At 52.1% G+C, this 18,297-nt stretch overlaps 1 protein-coding gene across 7 annotated transcripts in view; it reads left to right on the forward strand.

Moving 5' to 3' along the window:
* Positions 1-1,782: 1,782 nt before the first annotated feature.
* Positions 1,783-18,297, forward strand: part of NOD2 (nucleotide binding oligomerization domain containing 2) — a 32,653-nt gene continuing 16,138 nt past the window's right edge. For 4 of the 7 annotated variants that reach the window (XR_003429811.1, XR_003429813.1, XR_003429812.1 and 1 more), the window contains exons 1-3: positions 8,721-10,048; positions 11,896-12,001; positions 15,374-17,189. Coding sequence is in view for 4 of the 7 variants with exons in the window: in XM_027092125.1 (XP_026947926.1) it covers positions 9,590-10,048; positions 11,896-12,001; positions 15,374-17,189 (2,381 nt within the window). In the remaining 3 variants the exon portion in view is untranslated. The other 3 variants (XM_027092124.1, XM_027092127.1, XM_027092126.1) reach the window with 3 other exon arrangements.

Here is an 18,297-nt window from a genome sequence, read left to right on the forward strand (position 1 = left end):
GGGCCCGTGAGCCACGGCCGCTGAGCCTGTGCGTCGGGAGCCTGTGCTCCGCAACGGGAGAGGCCACAGCGGTGAGAGGCCCGCGTAACACACAAAAAAAAAAAAAAAAAAAAAGTCTTTGATGAGTTTGCCTGGGAGTTTAGGGCCATCGCACGTAGTTTGAAGGTTTGTGCCCTGACCAGAGCGCCTCAAGAGGGCAGGAGTGGGGCTGAAATCCAGCCCTCACTCTGCTTTTCCAAGCTGGCTCCTGCGTTCCCTCAGGTAAAGGGGTCGCCTTTTTCTAATCTGAAAAGAAGGGTGATGCGAGCTGGCTGTGAGTGAACTAATGACGGAGGATTGAGAAACTGTTTTTCAAAGACAGTAAGTTCAGCTGGTGGAATATTCTGTTTTGCTGAAGTGGAATTTTTAAGCTTGGGGCTAGAAGGGAAGGGTTTGAGAAACTGAAGGTGATTCTAGAAACCATATGGGGGAGGGGAAGAAGAGAGGAGACACAGTAAGGGGTCTGCAGAAGAGGAGGCCCACCCATCAGGGGAGCTGGATTTGTTGGGTGTCTGATCTGCAGCAAAACCCGCCTGACTCACTGATGAGCTTGGAGTTGGTTAGGGCTGGAGGTGGGGGGAGGGGACAAAATGTGGGTCTGGTCTTGAGATGGGGATGGGTAAGACCAGAGGCCGTCCGAAGGCCCCAGGTGCATTGGGTTCCCCAGGTTTGAGGCAGCTCAGTAAAAAGATGCCTTCTCTGCTGTGCCTTTCCCTCATGCATTGTCTCTCTTTTAATAAGTCACTCAACAAACTTGGGCCAGGCACTGGGCCAGAGGTGGAGATCCGGCAATGGCGAAGGGATGTTTCAAGCCCTCAAGGACTCACAGTCTGGTGAGAAAACAGGATGGACGCATGAGCTGAAACAGAACACCATGTAGGCTGAGAGCAAACAGGAGCACAGGCAGGCTGCTCCTTGGTAGCTCAGAGGACTGGAGAGTTCCGTGGGGACAGTGGAAAGCTACCTGGAGGCAGGTGGGCATTGAAGGATAGGTAAGTCCCAACAAAAGGAGTGAAAGAAAGATGTGGGCTTGATTACCAGCTCCACCATCCTGTAGCTGAGTCATCTTAGGAAAATTATTTACCTCTTGGAACCTGTCTCTTCATCTCAAAAGAGTGGGGACAAAGAATAGTACCTATTCCATAAAGAGGATCGTGTGATGGATGAGAGTACAGTGCCTGGCATATAGTAAGTGCTCAATAAATAACATTCATATTATACAGAGTTTAGGGCTTACTCTGTGCCGAGCTTTATGTTTGTACTCCTCACGACAAGATCTAAGTGAATTGTCAGCACCACTGAGCTGTTAGGGAAACTGAGGCCAAGGTTAAATAACTGGCCCAAAGGCATAGAGATCTGGGATTCAAATCCAAGTTCGTTGGAGTCCAAAGTCTATGCTATTCAACCTGTTGCCTCCCACTGAGGCCCAGAGTGAGCAAAGCACAGAGGTGGGGGGACCAAGAGCTATAAGGACACTGGTGCATCATTTGGGCCTGGTTGGAGAAGGGTTTGGACACTGATGGGTGGGTGGGCTGCTTGGAGCAGGGGACCAGCGTGGAGACTGCTGCGCAGTGTGAGGTTGAAGAGAGACTAGTTAGAATCATGGGGAATGGCTGGGTGCTCTTGCCAGGTGAGAGATGACAGTGATTTGGACCCAAGTAGTAATAGTGGCTATGGTAAGAAGTGGCTGATTCTGAATATGTTTTGAAGCTCAGGTTGACAAATTTGCTTCCAGGTTGAGTGTGGAGTATAAGAGAAGATGAATCGGGTAAGTTTTCCAGGTTCAGTTGCTCTGTTACTTTTCTTAAGTAATCTGCTATTACTGGGCATTCAGAAGGCTTCCAGCTTTTTGCTGTTATAGATAAGATGGTGGTGAACATCCTTGCAGACGGATCTGTACACCATCTGGAATGATTTTCTTGGGGTTAGATTCAGTGCTTCTAACCCAGCATTTCCCAGCCTCAACCAAATGTGCACCAGCAGTGCAGGTATTTACCTGGAGGCAGTGTGGGGTAGTGGTTTTGAGCATGAACTTTGATGTCAGACATCTGGGGGGCAAATCTCGGCTCCGCTGTCATGACTTGGATAAAGTAATTAACTTTTCTGTGCCTCAGTTTCTTCCTCTACAAATTAGGGTAAAGATAGTCAATATCCTGTAGGTAGGATTAAATGAGTTAGTATCTGTAAAGCACTACGTCAATGTCAGTTTTTTTCCTTGAAATTGACTTTATATTTAAAATTTTCCAAGTACAAATTTTTTTTTAAATTTATTTTTATTTTATTTATTTATTTTTGGGTGTGTTGGGTCTTCGCTGCCGCATGCAGGCTTTCTCTAGTTGTGGCGAGCGGGGGCTACTCTTCGTTGCGGTATGCAGGCTTATCATTGCGGTGGCTTCTCTTGTTGCGGAGCATGGGCTCTAGGCACATGGGCTTTGGTAGTTGCAGCACGCAGGCTCAGTAGTTGTGGCGCATGGGCTTAGGTGCTCCGCGGCATGTGGGATCTTTCCGGACCAGGGCTCGAACCCGTGTCCCCTGCATTGGCAGGTGGATTCTTAACCACTGTGCCACCAGGGAAGCCTCCAATTACAAGTGTTTTAAAAGGTATGTTTATATTAATACCTTCAGTGTAAAACTAGCAATCACTTGCCAGGAATAAGAAATCATAAAATAAAATAAATCTAACGTAAACAAAACAGTGCTGGTGAATTCTAGTTAGATAATGTCACAGAGCCAAGTAGACTAGGCAGCGTTAGAGAGGAGTTCAAGCCCTATTAGTACTAAACTGAGATGGCTTGCCTCAACTTAGAAGAATGGAAAGAAAAATGTAGAAAGAGGAAGTTTAAATGCACTGTCCACTGTTACCTAACACGGAACCACACTCCAGAGAACTCCGTCCTGGGACTTCACAAGAGTAAGGCTTTAGATGACTATGAACTTCCTGACCCACAAAGGGTGCGTTGGGTAATACTGACCCCAACAGCTTTCCTAGCTTTTCAATTCACAGGATACCTCCGTGTGTGCGTGTGTGTGAGTGCGTGTGTGTGTGTGCGTGTGTGTGTGTGCGTGCGTGCGTGCGTGCGTGCGTGTGTGTGTGTGTGTGTGTGTGTGTGTGTGTGTGTGTGTGTTGGATGGGGGACTTGTCCTGAGAGGCTCTTCGATTCCCTCTGGTTGAAAGGTGGCTCAGGAAGGATGACATACTTGGCCCGGGTCACGCGGCACAGGCCGTCCAGCCTGCCTCTGCCCTGCGTGCTCCGCCGCCCACGGTCCGGCTGGCTCTCTCGGGAGGGGCGGGGCTGCCAGGCAGAGGGTGGGCAGTGGGGGTGGGGCACGTCGGGGGCGGGGCCGGGGCCTAGCGCCCGCGCAGCCCAGGCTGGAGCTGAGCTGGGGAGTCAAGACTCGAGCTGCGGGGAGGAATCGGGGGGCCGGGGGTGAGTGGTCCTGAACCCCGCACTGGGGCTGCAGGTGCCGAGGGTCTCGCTCCCGGGACTGGGACATCTGACTTCTGAGCGGTCCAGGCCGCCAGCCTTAGGATGGGGCTGCCTCGGTTTCCCCTTCGGGAGTCCCGGGGTCTGGAAGGAAAGGGGGGTGTTTCGAGGTTGGGGAGCCTCCTGGTGGGCTGTGACTACAAACGATGAGGGGGTTTGGGAGAGTGGGCAGAACTTCTGCCCCAGGAGCCTCTGAGGTCTGGAGAGAGACCATGATTTGGGGATCGAGGGGTTTGTGGGGGCAGAACATGCAGGTTGAAGTTTCGAGGCACCGGGCCTGCCTGGGAATGAGGAGGCCAGGCTTCAGGTCTGAGCGGGAGCTACTCTCTGTTCAGTCCCCTCCTCTCTCCCTCAGTTTCCCCATTTTCACCTTGCTTGTGGATGGGTGGGTATAAATGAGAGCGCCTGGATGATCTCTAACCCTGCCTGTGGCCTTGTGACTCTCATGGGGGTCTCCTACCTCCTCCTCCTCCCCCGTGGTGGGTGTGGAGACCCCTGCCCATTCTGCATCCCACCCCTGCCCAGACCCCCACACCAGGGCCTGCCGGCATCACATCCTTTGTGCTGTTCATCCTCTCCTTCTCTCCTAATGTTGAGGAACAGCCATCCGGTCCTACTTGCTTTGCAGCAAACTCAAAAGCCTCCCTCCATCCCCTCCAGGGAGGCCTCCCACAGCTGGACCCTTGGTCCTGAGTTTGTTCTTGCTTCTCTCTCTCTTTTGGAGCTCTTAGTCTCCTCCCTTTGGTGGGCTCCATCGCCCCATGGGCTGTTCCCTGGCCACAGGGTCCTTGTTCCATAGAGGGGAGAAGCCTGCCATGTCACCCGTCTCCTGACCCCTTGGTGAAGACCCGAGTGACATTCTGGTTGCTTCTGCTCTCCTGTCCCAATCACTCTCCCCCTCTCTTGGTTACTCAGATCCCCTTAGCCAATTGGCACTCTGAGATCTGAGGCAGGAAGGGACCCCATCTAGCCTACTGACCTCCCACATAGCGCAGGATCCCTCTGTTGCATACGCTCAGTGATGGGAAGCTCATTCCTTATGAAGCACTGTTCAGCGTCCTGCAGCTCTGGCTTCATTTAGTCAAAATCTGTGGCTTGCAGATTCCACCCCTTGGCTCCACTTCTGCCTCCTGGAACCATGCAGAGTAAATTCATTCTTTTATTCATTCACACAATCTTGATCAGTGCCCTGCATGAGACACTGGGGATATAGCAATGAAAAAAGCAGACAAAATTCCCTGCCCTCATGGGGTTGGTTTTCTAGAAAGGAGTTGGACAGCAGTCCAATAAGTAAATACAAGGTATGTCAGGTGGTAAGAAGTGCTATGGAGACTAATAAAACAGGCAAAGGGGATGAGGTATTGGTCTGGGGGTATTGTGGTTTTATATAGCTTAGTCAGGGAGGGCCTCTCTGAGATGGTGACCACCGAGCAAAGCCTTGAAGGAGGCGAGGGGGGAGCTATGTGAATAACTGGGGGAAAAGACAGTGCACCCACAGAGGGAAGAGCATATGCAAAGGTCCTCGGGCAGAAGCATGACAGGTGGGAGCAGGTCTGCCTTGTTCTAGGAACAAGCGTGGCTGGAGCAGCGTAGGTGAGGAGCCAGTGAAGGATTAGTAGGAAATGAGTGCAGACACATAAGGGGTGGGGAGGTGGGGATCCATTGCATGGGGTCTCGATGGCCACTGCAAGGGCTCTGGTTTTCACTCTAAGCGCACTGAGAGCCACTGGAGGTCTTTGAGAAGAGGCGTCACCTGCTCTTACCTAGGGGTTAGCAGGTTCATCTGGCTGTGAACGGGAGAGAGAATGCAGGGAGGTGAGGGCAGAAGGGTGGGGGGACCAGTGAGGGGACCACTGCTGTCATTCTGGGTAGAGACCGTGGGGGCTTGTTACCCATGGCATAGAGGTGATGAAAAAATATCAGATTTTCAGATTTGGGATATATTTTGAAGAGAGGGGGTGATAGAATTTGGGATGTGAGAGAAAGGTGGAGTCAAAGGTGACTCGGAGGTTTGGGGGCTGCGCATCTTGAAGTTTAGAGCTGCCATCGGCTGAGATGGGACCTGTTTAGGGGGAAGATCTGGAGTTTGGCTTTGTGCTTGTGAAGTTTGCGATGCCTATTGGGCATCCACATGAAGATGTCCATTAGGCAGTTGCAAAAGTTTAGTGGGGGGCTTCCCTGGTGGCGCAGTGGTTGAGAGTCCGCCTGCCGATGCAGAGGACGCGGGTTCGTGCCCCGGTCTGGGAAGATCCCACGTGCCGCGGAGCGGCTGGGCCCGTGAGCCATGGCCGCTGAGCCTGCGCGTCCGGAGCCTGTGCTCCGCAACGGGAGAGGCCACAACAGTGAGAGGCCCGCATACCGCAAAAAAAAAAAAAAAAAAAGTTTAGTGGGGAAGTTGGAGCTGGAAATAAAATTTGGGGCTTCATCACCATATAGCTGGTATTTAAAGCCATAACAGCAGGTAAGCTCACTTAGGGAGAGTGATACAGAGAAAAGAGGTCCCACCAGAGAGTTCTGGGGCTCCCAGCATTAGGAACTAGCCAAGGAGACAGAAAGAGTGGCCAGTGAGATGGGAGGAAAAAGCAGAGAGTTGGGGTGTTCTGGACGGCAATGAGGCAGGTGCTTCAAGGAGGAAAGAGGGAGTGATTATGACAGATGCCTTTGGCGGAGCCAGTGAGGTGAGGGCTGAGAATCCAGCAACCTGGAAGTCACTGGTGACCATGACAGAAGTAGCTGGCGGCCAAAGGGGACACGATCGGAGGGGACAGGAGGGGAGAACTTCAGGACAGCAGTATAGACAACAGCTAAGGAGTCCTGCTGTGAAGGGGGCAGAGAAATGGGGTCAGATGCAGAAAGTATAGTATGTGTATGTGCTGGTGAGAACTGCTCTCCCAGAGAGAAGCCCGGTGAAGGGGGCAAGAATGGAGGATGCGGCAGGAAGTGAGAGGGATGGGTCCACTGCCCCAGCAGGGGCGTGGCCCCAGCTGAGAGCAGGACAGTTCGGTTGAGCTTCCAGGGCCTCCCTCTCTTCTGTCTGCAGTGGCCCAGCGGGCTGAGATTTCAGCACTTAAGGAAATCAACCGGCTCAGGGCTCCAGAGAAACCAGACTGGCTGTGTCTCAGGAGGGAGGGCGATGTCAGGGCTTGGCCTGGGCTTGGGGATAAGGGGTGCCCACGTGGGTTACCCCTTCCACTTGACCCTCTGTTTCAACAAGGAAGTGCCCTTTTCTTTGCACAGGCCTCACCTTCCTCGAGAAAAGGCTACGATGACTCCAAAGTTGCAGTAATTGAAGCAGAGAAGAAAAGGCAACGGAGAGAGGCTGATTTAGTCTGAAGAGGGGAAGTCTGAGCAGGGAGTAAAGGGGCAAGAGGTAGGATTTTAGGGACAGTTTTTATGAGATAGGTAATGAATGGACATCTGTTTTCTCCCATTCCCAATGTAAACTGAAGCAGGAAAAACTTTGGTTCAACATAATGAGGAACTTCCTGTGCTGGTTAGTGAGGACAGCAACAGGCCAGGTCCTCTGCCCTGGATGTTTAAGATGGGAAAGAACAATGCCTTCTTAGAGACAGGGTGCTGGCCAGATTGGCCCTTGGGGATTCTCCCACCTCTGAGGTTTCCGGAAGAAGGCCAGGATGGAGTTGGGACTTCCCAGCTACTGGAGGGGAGATAGAGCAGCAAACCTTCTGGCTTGGGCCTCCCTCTTTCTCCAGGTGCCCTGACGAGTTGGATATGTGTGGTTCAAGCGTCCATCTGCTGACCCAGACTCGGAGTGTTTGGGAAGGGCCCCTGCTCACCTGTAGCTTGTCCACTTGTGGCCTGGCACGTCTGCGGGTGTGTCAGAGATCACTGGGCTTGGTGGGGTCTCCCAGTGCAGCTAATGGTGGAGGGTGAAGGCTCTGTGCCAGAACTGCTGAGAATTGTGGAGCTCCTCACAGCTGGTTGGCCACCTCTGGCTTCTGCCCATCTTTTCGGGGGTTCCCCCGGGAGAGATGTGGGATCTGTGGGCAAATCTAGCCCTGCCAGTCCTGTGCCACTCAGCCTTGCCTTCCTGCTCAAGGCCCGCCTGCAGATGACTTGGCCATGCCTACTCTAAGCCTAATGATCTTTGATGGGGCGGGGAGGGTGGTCCAGGCTCTCCCGATGCTGAGGAGAGAACAGCTGTCCGTCCTTAGGCATCCTCTGAGTAAAAGGGGCAGGGAATGTCCTATCTCATCTTAACTCTTCAACTTCTTTAATTTCTGGCTGCACACATGCCCTCCAGGCATTGGGTTGGAAGGAGAGTGCTGACCCCATTTCTGGGCTGTTTCCGGAGGGGTGGGTGGTAGTTCTTTTCCCCAGGACCTGGGCAGGGGTGGTGATGGGGCTGAGAACCACTCCAGGGTCAAGCCCAGAGCTCTTCCTACCCCGTCCTATTCTCTCCTCTCCCCTCTCCCCACCTCTCCCCTCTTGACTCCTCTGCTTGGCAGTGGGCTCAAGAAGGAGGCCTGCTTGGCCAGAGAGAACTATTTTCCTTTCTGGTTTACGGTGGCCTCTGCACTGAGGATGCCCTCCCTCCCAAGCTGCCAGACACATGGGTAAGCTCGCTGCCTCAGTTTCCTCATTTGGCCAGCGCAAGGCTTCCAGCCGAAGTGTTGGCAGCATTCCGAGCTGGTGATTTCTCCTTTCGCTTGCTTTGGATGGCATTTGAGGACAGGCGCAGGAAGTCCCAGCCCCACCCCTTCCCTCAGTGGGTTTTTGATTCATGGACATTCCCACTGTACTTCCCCTTGGCCCAGCCCCATGCCAAGCTTAGTGATGCCAGGATGAGTAAAACCCAGGCTTCCGCTTGGGCCAAGATGGGAGTTAGACGCATAAACAACCAATAGGAAATACACAGACTTTCCAAGCCCCTTGGCGTCTGCTCCTTTGAGTATCCTGGAATGTCCCATTTTTGTAGAAAGAAGCTGGTGTTCCTCTTCTTTTTCCATGCCTACCTCCTTTCACTTTCATTTTCTGCGGGCACTGCCCCAGCTCACAGCCCTAGATTCTGTGACTGTCGCAGAAGGGGCCCTGCTGAGAGATTTTCTCTGCCGCGTGGGGACACTCCCAGGGCCTGAAGCTCCGTGAGATCGCTTCCCCACAGATTCCCAGGACCCAGAGTCTGAAGGCTGAGCCCAGAGCAAGCCATCGACAGAGGTGATGGCACGTAGTGTGTGGTGGAAGGGAGTGGGGAGGTGGCAAGGGCCTGGGCATTTGGGGAGGGGGCAGTGGACTGGGGTCAGTACACCCATAAGCTTTGAAACGTCTTAGTTTGTACCATGAGTTTCGCTTCACCTGGGTTGGCATCTTTATAGCAATGTTCTGGGTCTGTCCCTGGCGGTAGCAGTGGGTTACCTACACAGGCCTGGGCTTGGGCCCCTGTGGGGAACCCAAATATAAGGGAATTAAAGACACGTCTTCTGGAGTTGCACTGCTTGGGTTCAAATCCTAGCTCTACCTCGTCTACCTTGTACCCTTGTACAAGCCTCAGTTGTACTCAGTCCTCTCTGTGCCTCAGTTTCTTCACCTGTATAATGGGGTTGATCCTAGTACCCACTTCACTGGTTGGGAGGGTTAATGAAAGCACTTAGAGTAGTGCTTGGCACGTTGTATGTGGTTAATAAATGTTAGCCATTGTTGAAAAGAGAGCTGCGGTGGCCTGAATCCAACCAGCACGTAAGGGCCCTCTCATATGGCCTCAAAGAGAATTGATTCCCTGATCCCTTGGGAAACATCACTCCTAGTGTTAACTCAAGCCTTTTAAAACTTCGTAAAGCAGGGATGAAGCATGAATGTGGGAGCCAGGGGCCTTGGTTTAACTCCTGGCTGCTTCAAACCCTCTGTGGGAACTCAAGCCAGTTTCTTGCCTTCTCTGGGCCTCAGTTTGTACATCCATACAGTGGGGAGCTTGCATTGGTAATGTCTGAGGGTAGAACTGTGGCCGTCTTGGTCTCAGGGTGGGGCTGACTTGCCCTCTCCACTGCCGCCTGCCTGCTTCCTGAGAAGTCCTGCACTGGATCTCATTCTCCTCCACAGATTGTGAAATGTACACGCAGGACGCTTTCCAGGCACAGAGGAGCCAGCTGGTGGAGCTGCTGGTCTCGGGGTCCCTGGAGGGCTTTGAGAGCGTTCTGGACTGGCTGCTTTCCTGGGAAGTCCTCTCCTGGGAGGACTACGAGGGACTCAGCCTCTTGGGCCAGCCTGTCTCCCACTTGGCCAGGCGCCTCCTGGACACCGTCTGGAATAAGGGTGCTTGGGGCTGTGAACTACTCACTGCGGCTGTGCGGGAGACCCAGGCTGACAGACAGCCCCCCGAGCTTCCCGCCTGCTGGGAGCCCCACTCACCCCACCCAGCCCGTGACCTGCAGAGTCACCGGCCAGCCATCGTCAGGAGACTCCACGGCCACGTGGAGGGCGTGCTGGACCTGACACAGGCGCGGGGTTTCATCAGCCGGTACGAATGTGATGAAATCAGGCGGCCCATCTTCACGTCATCCCAGCGGGTAAGGCTCTTCCCTCTCTGCTCATCAGAATTCAAAGGAAAAGCGTGCTTAGTTACCGAGACTGGTTTGTGAAGTCGGCCCTGCGGGGAGACCTGGGTCGTGGCGCTTCCCCTTTAAGGGGAGCCAAGCAGGAAAAAGTTGTTCTGGATTTTTGGTATCATGCCACTTCTGACGAGAGGCAGCGTTATATGGTGGCGAGCATCTTGGATTCTGGAGTCAGGACGATGCAGGCTCAAAGCCTGTGACTTTAGGCTTCTCTATGGAAACTCACCATCCTTCATCTCTCCTGTCTCGGATTCCTCATCTGTGAAACACAGATGGGAGCGTTCAATGAGGTGAGCTACGTGACTCTTAGCACGATGTCTAGCACGTAGTAAGCGCTCCTTAACGTTACCGCTGGCTACTATCAATTCTGTTATCAGTGATATTCTGTACTTGTACACTTTTAATGCTGTCTGCTTTAAATTAATAGCTCAACAGATGATAAAAATTCATTAAATTAAACCTGTGTTTAATAATGAATATAGCATACTATGTACTAATATAGTTTAAATGCCCACATAGGATTTCTAATAGGAAATTGCATTAGATCATAGACGTTTGGAGTTTGGATAACTGCCTCTGAATGTGACATTCCACAAGAACAGAAGAGTGTCTTTTGGGTATTTTTGAAACTCTTTGTTTTATTTACCCCCAAATAGTGAACCTCAGGCCTCCCATGATGCAGATGGAACAGTCATTAACACCTCACTTTATGGATTGGGAAATTTGAGTCCCAGAAAAGTGGTTTGAAAAAGCCCACAGTAGGGGCTTCCCTTCCCTGGTGGCACAGTGGTTGAGAGTCTGCCTGCCGATGTAGGAGACGTGGGTTCGTGCCCCGGTCCGGGAAGATCCCACATGCTGCGGAGCGGCTGGGCCTGTGAGCCATGGCTGCTGAGCCTGTGCGTCCGGAGCCTGTGCTCCGCAAGGGGAGGAGCCACAGCGGTGAGAGACCCGCGTACCGCTAAAAAAAAAAAAAAGCTCACAGTAGTTCCTGAGAGGGCCAGTGCTGGACACAGTACTTTGACTAATTCATTCACCATTAATTTATTCATCCAGAATCTATTTTGATGCCTACTACATGCCAGGCTCTGTCTTAAAGCTTATCGTGTTGAGAGCCTTGTACGTGGTAGGCACTCAAGAAATACTTGTTGAAGAAATAATGAATTATTGAATGAATGAACTGGAATTGCATTGCAGTGTTAGGATGGGCTGGGTTGGGGGACTTTCTAGTTACCGTTTTTGTCTATTTTTTAAAATATGTATTTGGTGTCCACATGAGTTTAGGTAAGCCTGGTTGAGACTGATGGAATAAGTCTGTTCAAGGCTGGTTTAAAGTATTTGTAGTATTTATGTTCAAGTATTTATAGAGCAGACATGTTCTGGTCCTCTTTCACTAGTGCACCTGAAACCTACAGTTGTACTCTGAGCACTAGCTCCTTGAGGCTGGCCCTGGAGGGATTATAGAGACTCAATGAAATCACCTCTCAACCAAGTGATTTACATCTTCCAGAATTGTTTTTCCTATCCTTTATAGGGTTATGGCTCTTTTTTCCCCCCTATTTTCGGTTATTCACTCTTTCAGTGGGTCCTGAGCGGGAACCAGATTGGATGTGTATATTCAACTGTTCATTTCACTACCCGATACTGTACTGACTTCTTTAAATGCATCTTGTTTAGGGATGTCTTTCTGGCCTTTTATTGTGGTGGGAGAGAGATGCCCGTGGTATTGTCGTAATCAGTAGAAACCTTCCCACACTTCTCCATCCGCCTTTCTGGAGAAATAATGACTTTTGCTTTCCCCACAGGCAAGAAGGCTCCTTGATCTTGCCACAGTGAAGGCGAATGGGTTGGCTGCCTTCCTTCTACAATGTGTTCAGGAATTACCTGTCCCATTGGCCCTGCCTTTTGAAGGTATATATGTGTTCTTCTCAGTTCATCAGAAAGGGAGAGAAAGACTTTCAGATTCGTGCTTAAGAGCAAAAACTCCAGCATGAGACTTGTCAGAATCCCACTTACTGGTTGTGCAAACCCCCCTAAGACTCAGTTTCCTCATTTTAAGGGCAGCATCACCACTGTCTCACTGGGCTATTGGGAGGATTAACTGGATTGATGTGTGTAGTGTTAGGGCTTGCTTTTATTTCTTCCTGCACTGCGGAGTGATCACTGGAGGTACCTTGTCCTGAGAGCTAATACAGCTGTTCCTTACTAGCCATGCTCTTGTATTGGAAAGATGCGGGTACACTTTTTAATGGCTGGTATCCCTTGATCTCTGCAGTTTAGCTACTCATCATCAGAAACTCAGGAGCCAAATGGATTTAGATAATGTGATACCTCTCATTTCACATGGTCACTGACCCAGTTCAGGAATGGGAGAGGCTTGGACGGCCCAGCTCGAACATCCTAGGCATCCTGCCAGGTGCTTAATTTACGATGTCTGTCCTTGGCAACAAACTTGAGAAGTAGGTGTTGTTTTTTCCACTTTACAGATGTGGAAACGGGGACAGGGAGATTGAGTGACAAGGTAGGGGAGGATGGATCTGGTTTTAGGCCGTCTGCACCTACACTTCCTCTTTTCCTGGGAGAAGAGCTTGTCGGTTGTAAAGAGAGGATGCGAGCCTGGTGTGTCTTATTCCCACATTGCCGTCAGGAAACCTCATCAGCACCCAGGCTCCCTGAATTGTGCCTGGAGCTGACGGATGGATTTATCACCCTGGGCCCTGCCCTCTGGGCCGTGAGCATGCTTGTGGGAAGGATGTCGGAAGCCTGTGCTTGGCACCTGGCTGTGCGCCCTCTCACCTGACAACAGAACACAGGCGTCGGTCTGTGACAGGGGATGCTGCCCAGAGCGTGGTACCTGGCTTGACCCTTGGTTAATGTTTAATGTTGATATCATCAAGCACAGCTGGCTCTTCACGCATTGTAACACCGTGCCATGGTGCCAGATTCCCCAGGGTGACGATTCCAAAAGTGATGACCGACATGTGTTTGTTTTTCAAATGAGAGATATAGGGGCTTCCCTGGTGGCGCAGTGGTTGAGAGTCCGCCTGCCGATGCGGGGGACACGGGTTCGTGCCCCGGTCCAGGAAGATCCCACATGCTGCGGAGCGGCTGGGTCCGTGAGCCATGGGCGCTGGGCCTGCGCGTCCGGAGCCTGTGCTCCGCAAAGGGAGAGGCCACAGCCCGCGTACTGAAAAAAAAAAAAAAAAAAATGAGAGATACATTTTTTTTCCTGGAGAATTTTGATAGCAGCTGGAAAACCTGCATGGGAAATCAGAGTATTGAGAAAATATGTATATTTCGGTCTCCGTTCAGTGCTCCTAGTTTATCCAGATGGCGTTAAGAGCAGTGACAGGGACTTCCCTGGTGGTCCAGTGGTTAAGACTCCACACTCTTAATGCAGGGGACCTGGGTTTGATCCCTGGTCAGGGAACTAGATGTCACGTGCCGCAACTAAGAGCCTGCATGCTGCAACTAAAAGATCCCACATGCTGCAACTAAAAATCCCGCATGTGGCAATGAAGATCCCGCTTGCCACAGCTAAGACCTGGCACAGCCAAACAAACAAGTAAGTAAGTAAGTAAATAAATAAATAAATTTTTTTTTTTAAAAAAAAAGCAATGACAATCATCAGCTTTGGGAACAGAACAGGAAGCACAATCACAAGGTGTGTCCTTTGGACAATCATAAGTACAGCTTCAGTGTGCTCAGAGCGCTCTGTGAGAATTACCTGTTAGTCTTTGAGCTGAGAACAAATGGGTCAGTACCTGGTTGGGGGCAGTGAGGCTGTGATGCTCTGAGGTCCCACTGCCCTGGAATTCTGGACCATAATTTCCCCATTTCCTATAAAAAGAACTAACCCCTGACACAGGGAGTGTTTTGCTCATGCTGGTATTAGGATGATAAAGGAAAAACAGCAGCTCTGTGGACACATCCTAGACATGAGAATTTTTATTGCAGAGGGTTGTATGAGGAGGATGGGGAAGTGTATATTTATCGGGGAATCTTGTCTAAGTCCTTGCCTGGAGCATCCCAGTGACCCTGACACAATCCAGTGCGAGCTCCACCCACATAATCCAGGATACTCTTCCCATCTCAAGGTCTTTAGTTTAACCACATCTGTCTAGTCCCTTCTGCAAGTAATTTAACATTCACAGATCCTGAGGATTAAGATGTGGGCCACTGTTGTGCCTATCATACCCAAAAATAATAATGATAATCAACACCATTTTGTGAAAGTTAACCATATGTCAACATTCTTCTAAACTCTATTTTATCTCATTTCTTTCTAAAATAATCCTTCAAGGTGTGAATTGTCTCCAATTTTAGAGATAAGAATACTGAGGCCAGAAAGGATGAGAGGCTTGCCCAAGCTGATGATGGACCCAGATTTCTTTCTTTTTTTTTAGATTTATTTATTTATTTTTGGCTGCATCGGGTCTTAGTTGCGGCATGCGGGATCTTCGTTGAGGCATGCGGGATCTTTCGTTGCGGCGTGTGGCCTTCTCTCTAGTTGTGGCGTGCGGGCTTTCTCTCTCTAGTTGTGGCGCGCAGGCTCCAGAGTGCGTGGGCTCTGTAGTTTGCCGCACCCAGGCTCTCTGGTTGAGGTGTGCGAGCTTAGTAGTTGTGGCGCGGGCTTAGTTGCCCCGCTGCATGTGCAATCTTAGTTCCCTGACTAGGGATCGAACCCACGTTCCCTGCATTGGAAGGCGGATTCTTTACCACTGGACCACCAGGGAAGTCCCTGGCCCCAGATTTCAAACTTAGGTGTATCTGACTTCAGAAACCGGGCTCGTAAGCCCGGTTTGTTTGCCTTTAGAAAGAACAACTGAGGCTGAGTGGTGAGGGGACTTGTCTAAAGCTCCTGAACCAATATGGTGGGACAGGCATCAGAATGTGGGTCTTCTGACCCCAACCTGGTGCTCCTTCTAACCTTCTACAGCTCTTTCCAATGTCAGTAATGATAGTGGTGCTAGGCAATGTCTTTTGACCACTTTGGGTGGGACACTGAACAAAGAACCGCCATGCATGATCGTCACTGGGCCATGGTTTCTTACATGGGCCCCTATCCCTGTAAGGTAGGAACCACTGCTTCTCCCATTTCACAGGGGAGAAAACTGAGTCTTGGGAAGATTACGTGACCAACCTCAAAGTCCCTAGCTTGTGAGTGGAGAGCCAGGATGAGCACCGCCCGTGTGCCACATCCCATTCCCCCAGGCAGCCCACCCTCTGGTTAGGTCCCATCTTCATCATGGTGCCACCTCATTTGTTTCTTCTGTCTTCCAGATGCCGCCTGTAAGAGGTACCTGTCCAAGCTGAGGACCATGGTATCGGCTCAATCTCGCTTCCTGAGCACCTACGATGGGACAGAGAGCCTTTGCCTGGAGGAAATATATACAGAGAATGTTCTAGAGATCCGGACGGAGGCGGGCATGGCAGGGCCTCTGCAGCAGAGCCCCGCCACGCTGGGCCTGGAGGAGCTTTTCAGCACCCGCGGCCACCTCAACGAAGACGCGGACACTGTGCTGGTAGTGGGCGAGGCGGGCAGCGGCAAGAGCACGCTTCTGCAGCAGCTGCACCTGCTCTGGGCTTCAGGGAGGGCCTTCCAGGAATTTATCTTCGTCTTCCCATTCAGCTGCCGGCAGCTGCAGTGCCTGGCGAAACCGCTGTCGGTGTGGACACTGCTCTTTGAACACTGCTGTTGGCCCGACCTTGGCCAGCAGGACGTCTTCCAGGTCCTCCTCGACCACCCCGAGCGCATCCTCTTAACCTTCGACGGCTTTGACGAGTTCAGGTTCAGATTCACGGATCGAGACCGTCACTGCTGTCCGACCGCCCCCACATCTGTCCAGAGTCTGCTCTTCAACCTTCTGCAGGGCAACCTGCTAAAGAATGCCCGCAAGGTGTTGACCAGCCGTCCGGATGCGGTGTCGGCGAGCCTCAGGAAGCACGTGCGCACGGAGCTCAACCTCAAGGGCTTCTCGGAAGAGGGCATCGAACTGTACCTGAGGAAGCGCCATCGCGAGCCTGGGGTGGCCGAGCGCCTCATCTGCTGCCTCAGAGCCACCTCGGCCCTGCACAGTCTGTGCCACCTGCCCGTCTTCTCCTGGATGGTGTCCAAATGCCACCGGGAACTGTTCCTGCAGGGCGGGGTGTCCCCGAAGACCACCACAGATATGTACCTGCTCATCCTGCAGCACTTTCTGCTGCATGCCTCCCCGCCAGACTCAGCTGCCCACGGGCTGGGAGCTGGCCTGCTTCGGGGCAGTCTCCTGACCCTCCTGCACCTCGGCCGCCTGGCTCTGTGGGGCTTGGGCATGTGCTGCTACGTGTTTTCCCCCAGGCAGCTGCAGGCAGCACACGTCGACAGTGAGGAGGTTTCTCTTGGCTTCCTGGTGCATGCCAAGACGGTCGTGCCTGGGAGTACAGCCCCCCTGGAATTCCTGCACATCACTTTCCAGTGCTTCTTTGCTGCATTCTACCTCGCTCTCAGTGCCGACACGCCGCCATCCTCGCTCAGACACCTCTTCAACTGTCACGGGCCTGGCTGCTCGCCGCTGACCGGGGTGCTGTCCAAACTGCGCATGCGGGATTCCGGGTGCAAAGAAGGCAGCGTGGCCGCTTTGCTGCAGGGGGCCGAGCCGCACAACCTCCAGATCACAGCGGCCTTCCTGGCGGGGCTGTTGTCCCAGGAGCACCGGGGCCTGCTGGCCGAGTGCCAGGTGTCTGAGAAGGCCCTGCTCTGGCGCCAGGCCTGCACCCGGCGGTGTCTGGCCCGCAGCCTCCGCAAGCACTTTCGCTCCATCCCACCAGCCGTGCCGGGCGAGGCCAAGAGCGTGCATGCCATGCCCAGCTTCATCTGGCTCATCCGGAGCCTGTATGAGATGCAGGAGGAGCGGCTGGCGCAGGAGGCTGTGCGTAGGCTGGACGTCGGGCATCTCAAGCTGACGTTCTGCAGCGTGGGCCCGGCCGAGTGTGCTGCCCTGGCCTTTGTGCTGCGGCACCTCCGGCAGCCTGTGGCCCTGCAGCTGGACCACAACTCTGTGGGCGACATGGGCGTGGAGCAGCTGCTGCCTTGCCTCCGCGTCTGCAAGGCTCTTTAGTGAGTGTTGCTGGGTGATGCTGGCTGGGCACAGGGGGAATGCCACCATCGGGGTGCAGGTAGGGGAGCCCCGTGCTGGGAGCCAGGAATCCAGACCCAGCCCCAGGCCCTGCCACCCCTTTGGTGCAACCCCAGCCGAGTCCCCTCCCCAGTCTGGGCCTTAGTTTCGACTTATGATAGCGATAGTCATAATTCATGAAATGGTCCACGTGCCAGGCACTGTGTTACGTTCTTCCCAGAAGTACCTCCTTTAATCCCCATGACCACCCTGGGCTATAGGCAGGGACATTATTTTCCCCATTATCCTCAATTAGAGGCTCTGAGAAATGAGGTAACTTGTCCAGGGTCACATAGGAGATGGCAGAGCTAGGATTCACAAATCACATCTTTCTGGTTACCAGTCTCTGCTCTCCACAAGCAACCTGTGTATGGACGGGCTTCAGAGGCACCAGGGCAACCTTTTTTTTTTTTTTTTTTTTTTTTTTTTTTTGCGGTACGCGGGCCTCACTGTTGTGGCCTCTCCCGTTGCGGAGCACAGGCTCCGGATGCGCAGGCTCAGCGGCCATGGCTCACGGGCCCAGCCGCTCCGCGGCATGTGGGATCTTCCCGGACCGGGGCACGAACCCGTGTCCCCTGCATCGGCAGGCGGACTCTCAACCACTGCGCCACCAGGGAAGCCCAGGGCAACCTTTAAGTCATAGGCAAAGTTGGGTGTAATATGTGTAGGAACCACCTCCAAATCAAAGGCGACTTGCACCCCATGAGAGATTTTATTTTATCTTTTAAAATGTATTTTATTTTTAATTGACATATAGTTGATTTACAATAGTGTATCAGTTTCAGGTGTACAGCAAAGTGATTCAGTTATACATATATATGTCCATGTCTATATATTTTTTCTATTCTCTTCCATTATAGATTGTTACAAGATATTGAATATAGTTCCCTGTGGCATACAGTAAACCCTTGTCGTTTATCTATTTTATATATGGTAGGGTATATCTGTTAATCCCATAGTCCCATGAGAGTCTTTAAAATCCCAATGAGATGGAAATTTCGAGACCCAAGAGATAGAACGTGACCACAGAGTTTCACCTGCTTTTTTATT

This window comes from Aethalodelphis obliquidens, unplaced genomic scaffold (assembly GCF_003676395.1).
Source record: "Aethalodelphis obliquidens isolate GAN/ISIS:26980383/991018 unplaced genomic scaffold, ASM367639v1 scaffold75, whole genome shotgun sequence".
In the NCBI taxonomy this organism is placed as follows: domain Eukaryota; kingdom Metazoa; phylum Chordata; class Mammalia; order Artiodactyla; family Delphinidae; genus Aethalodelphis; species Aethalodelphis obliquidens.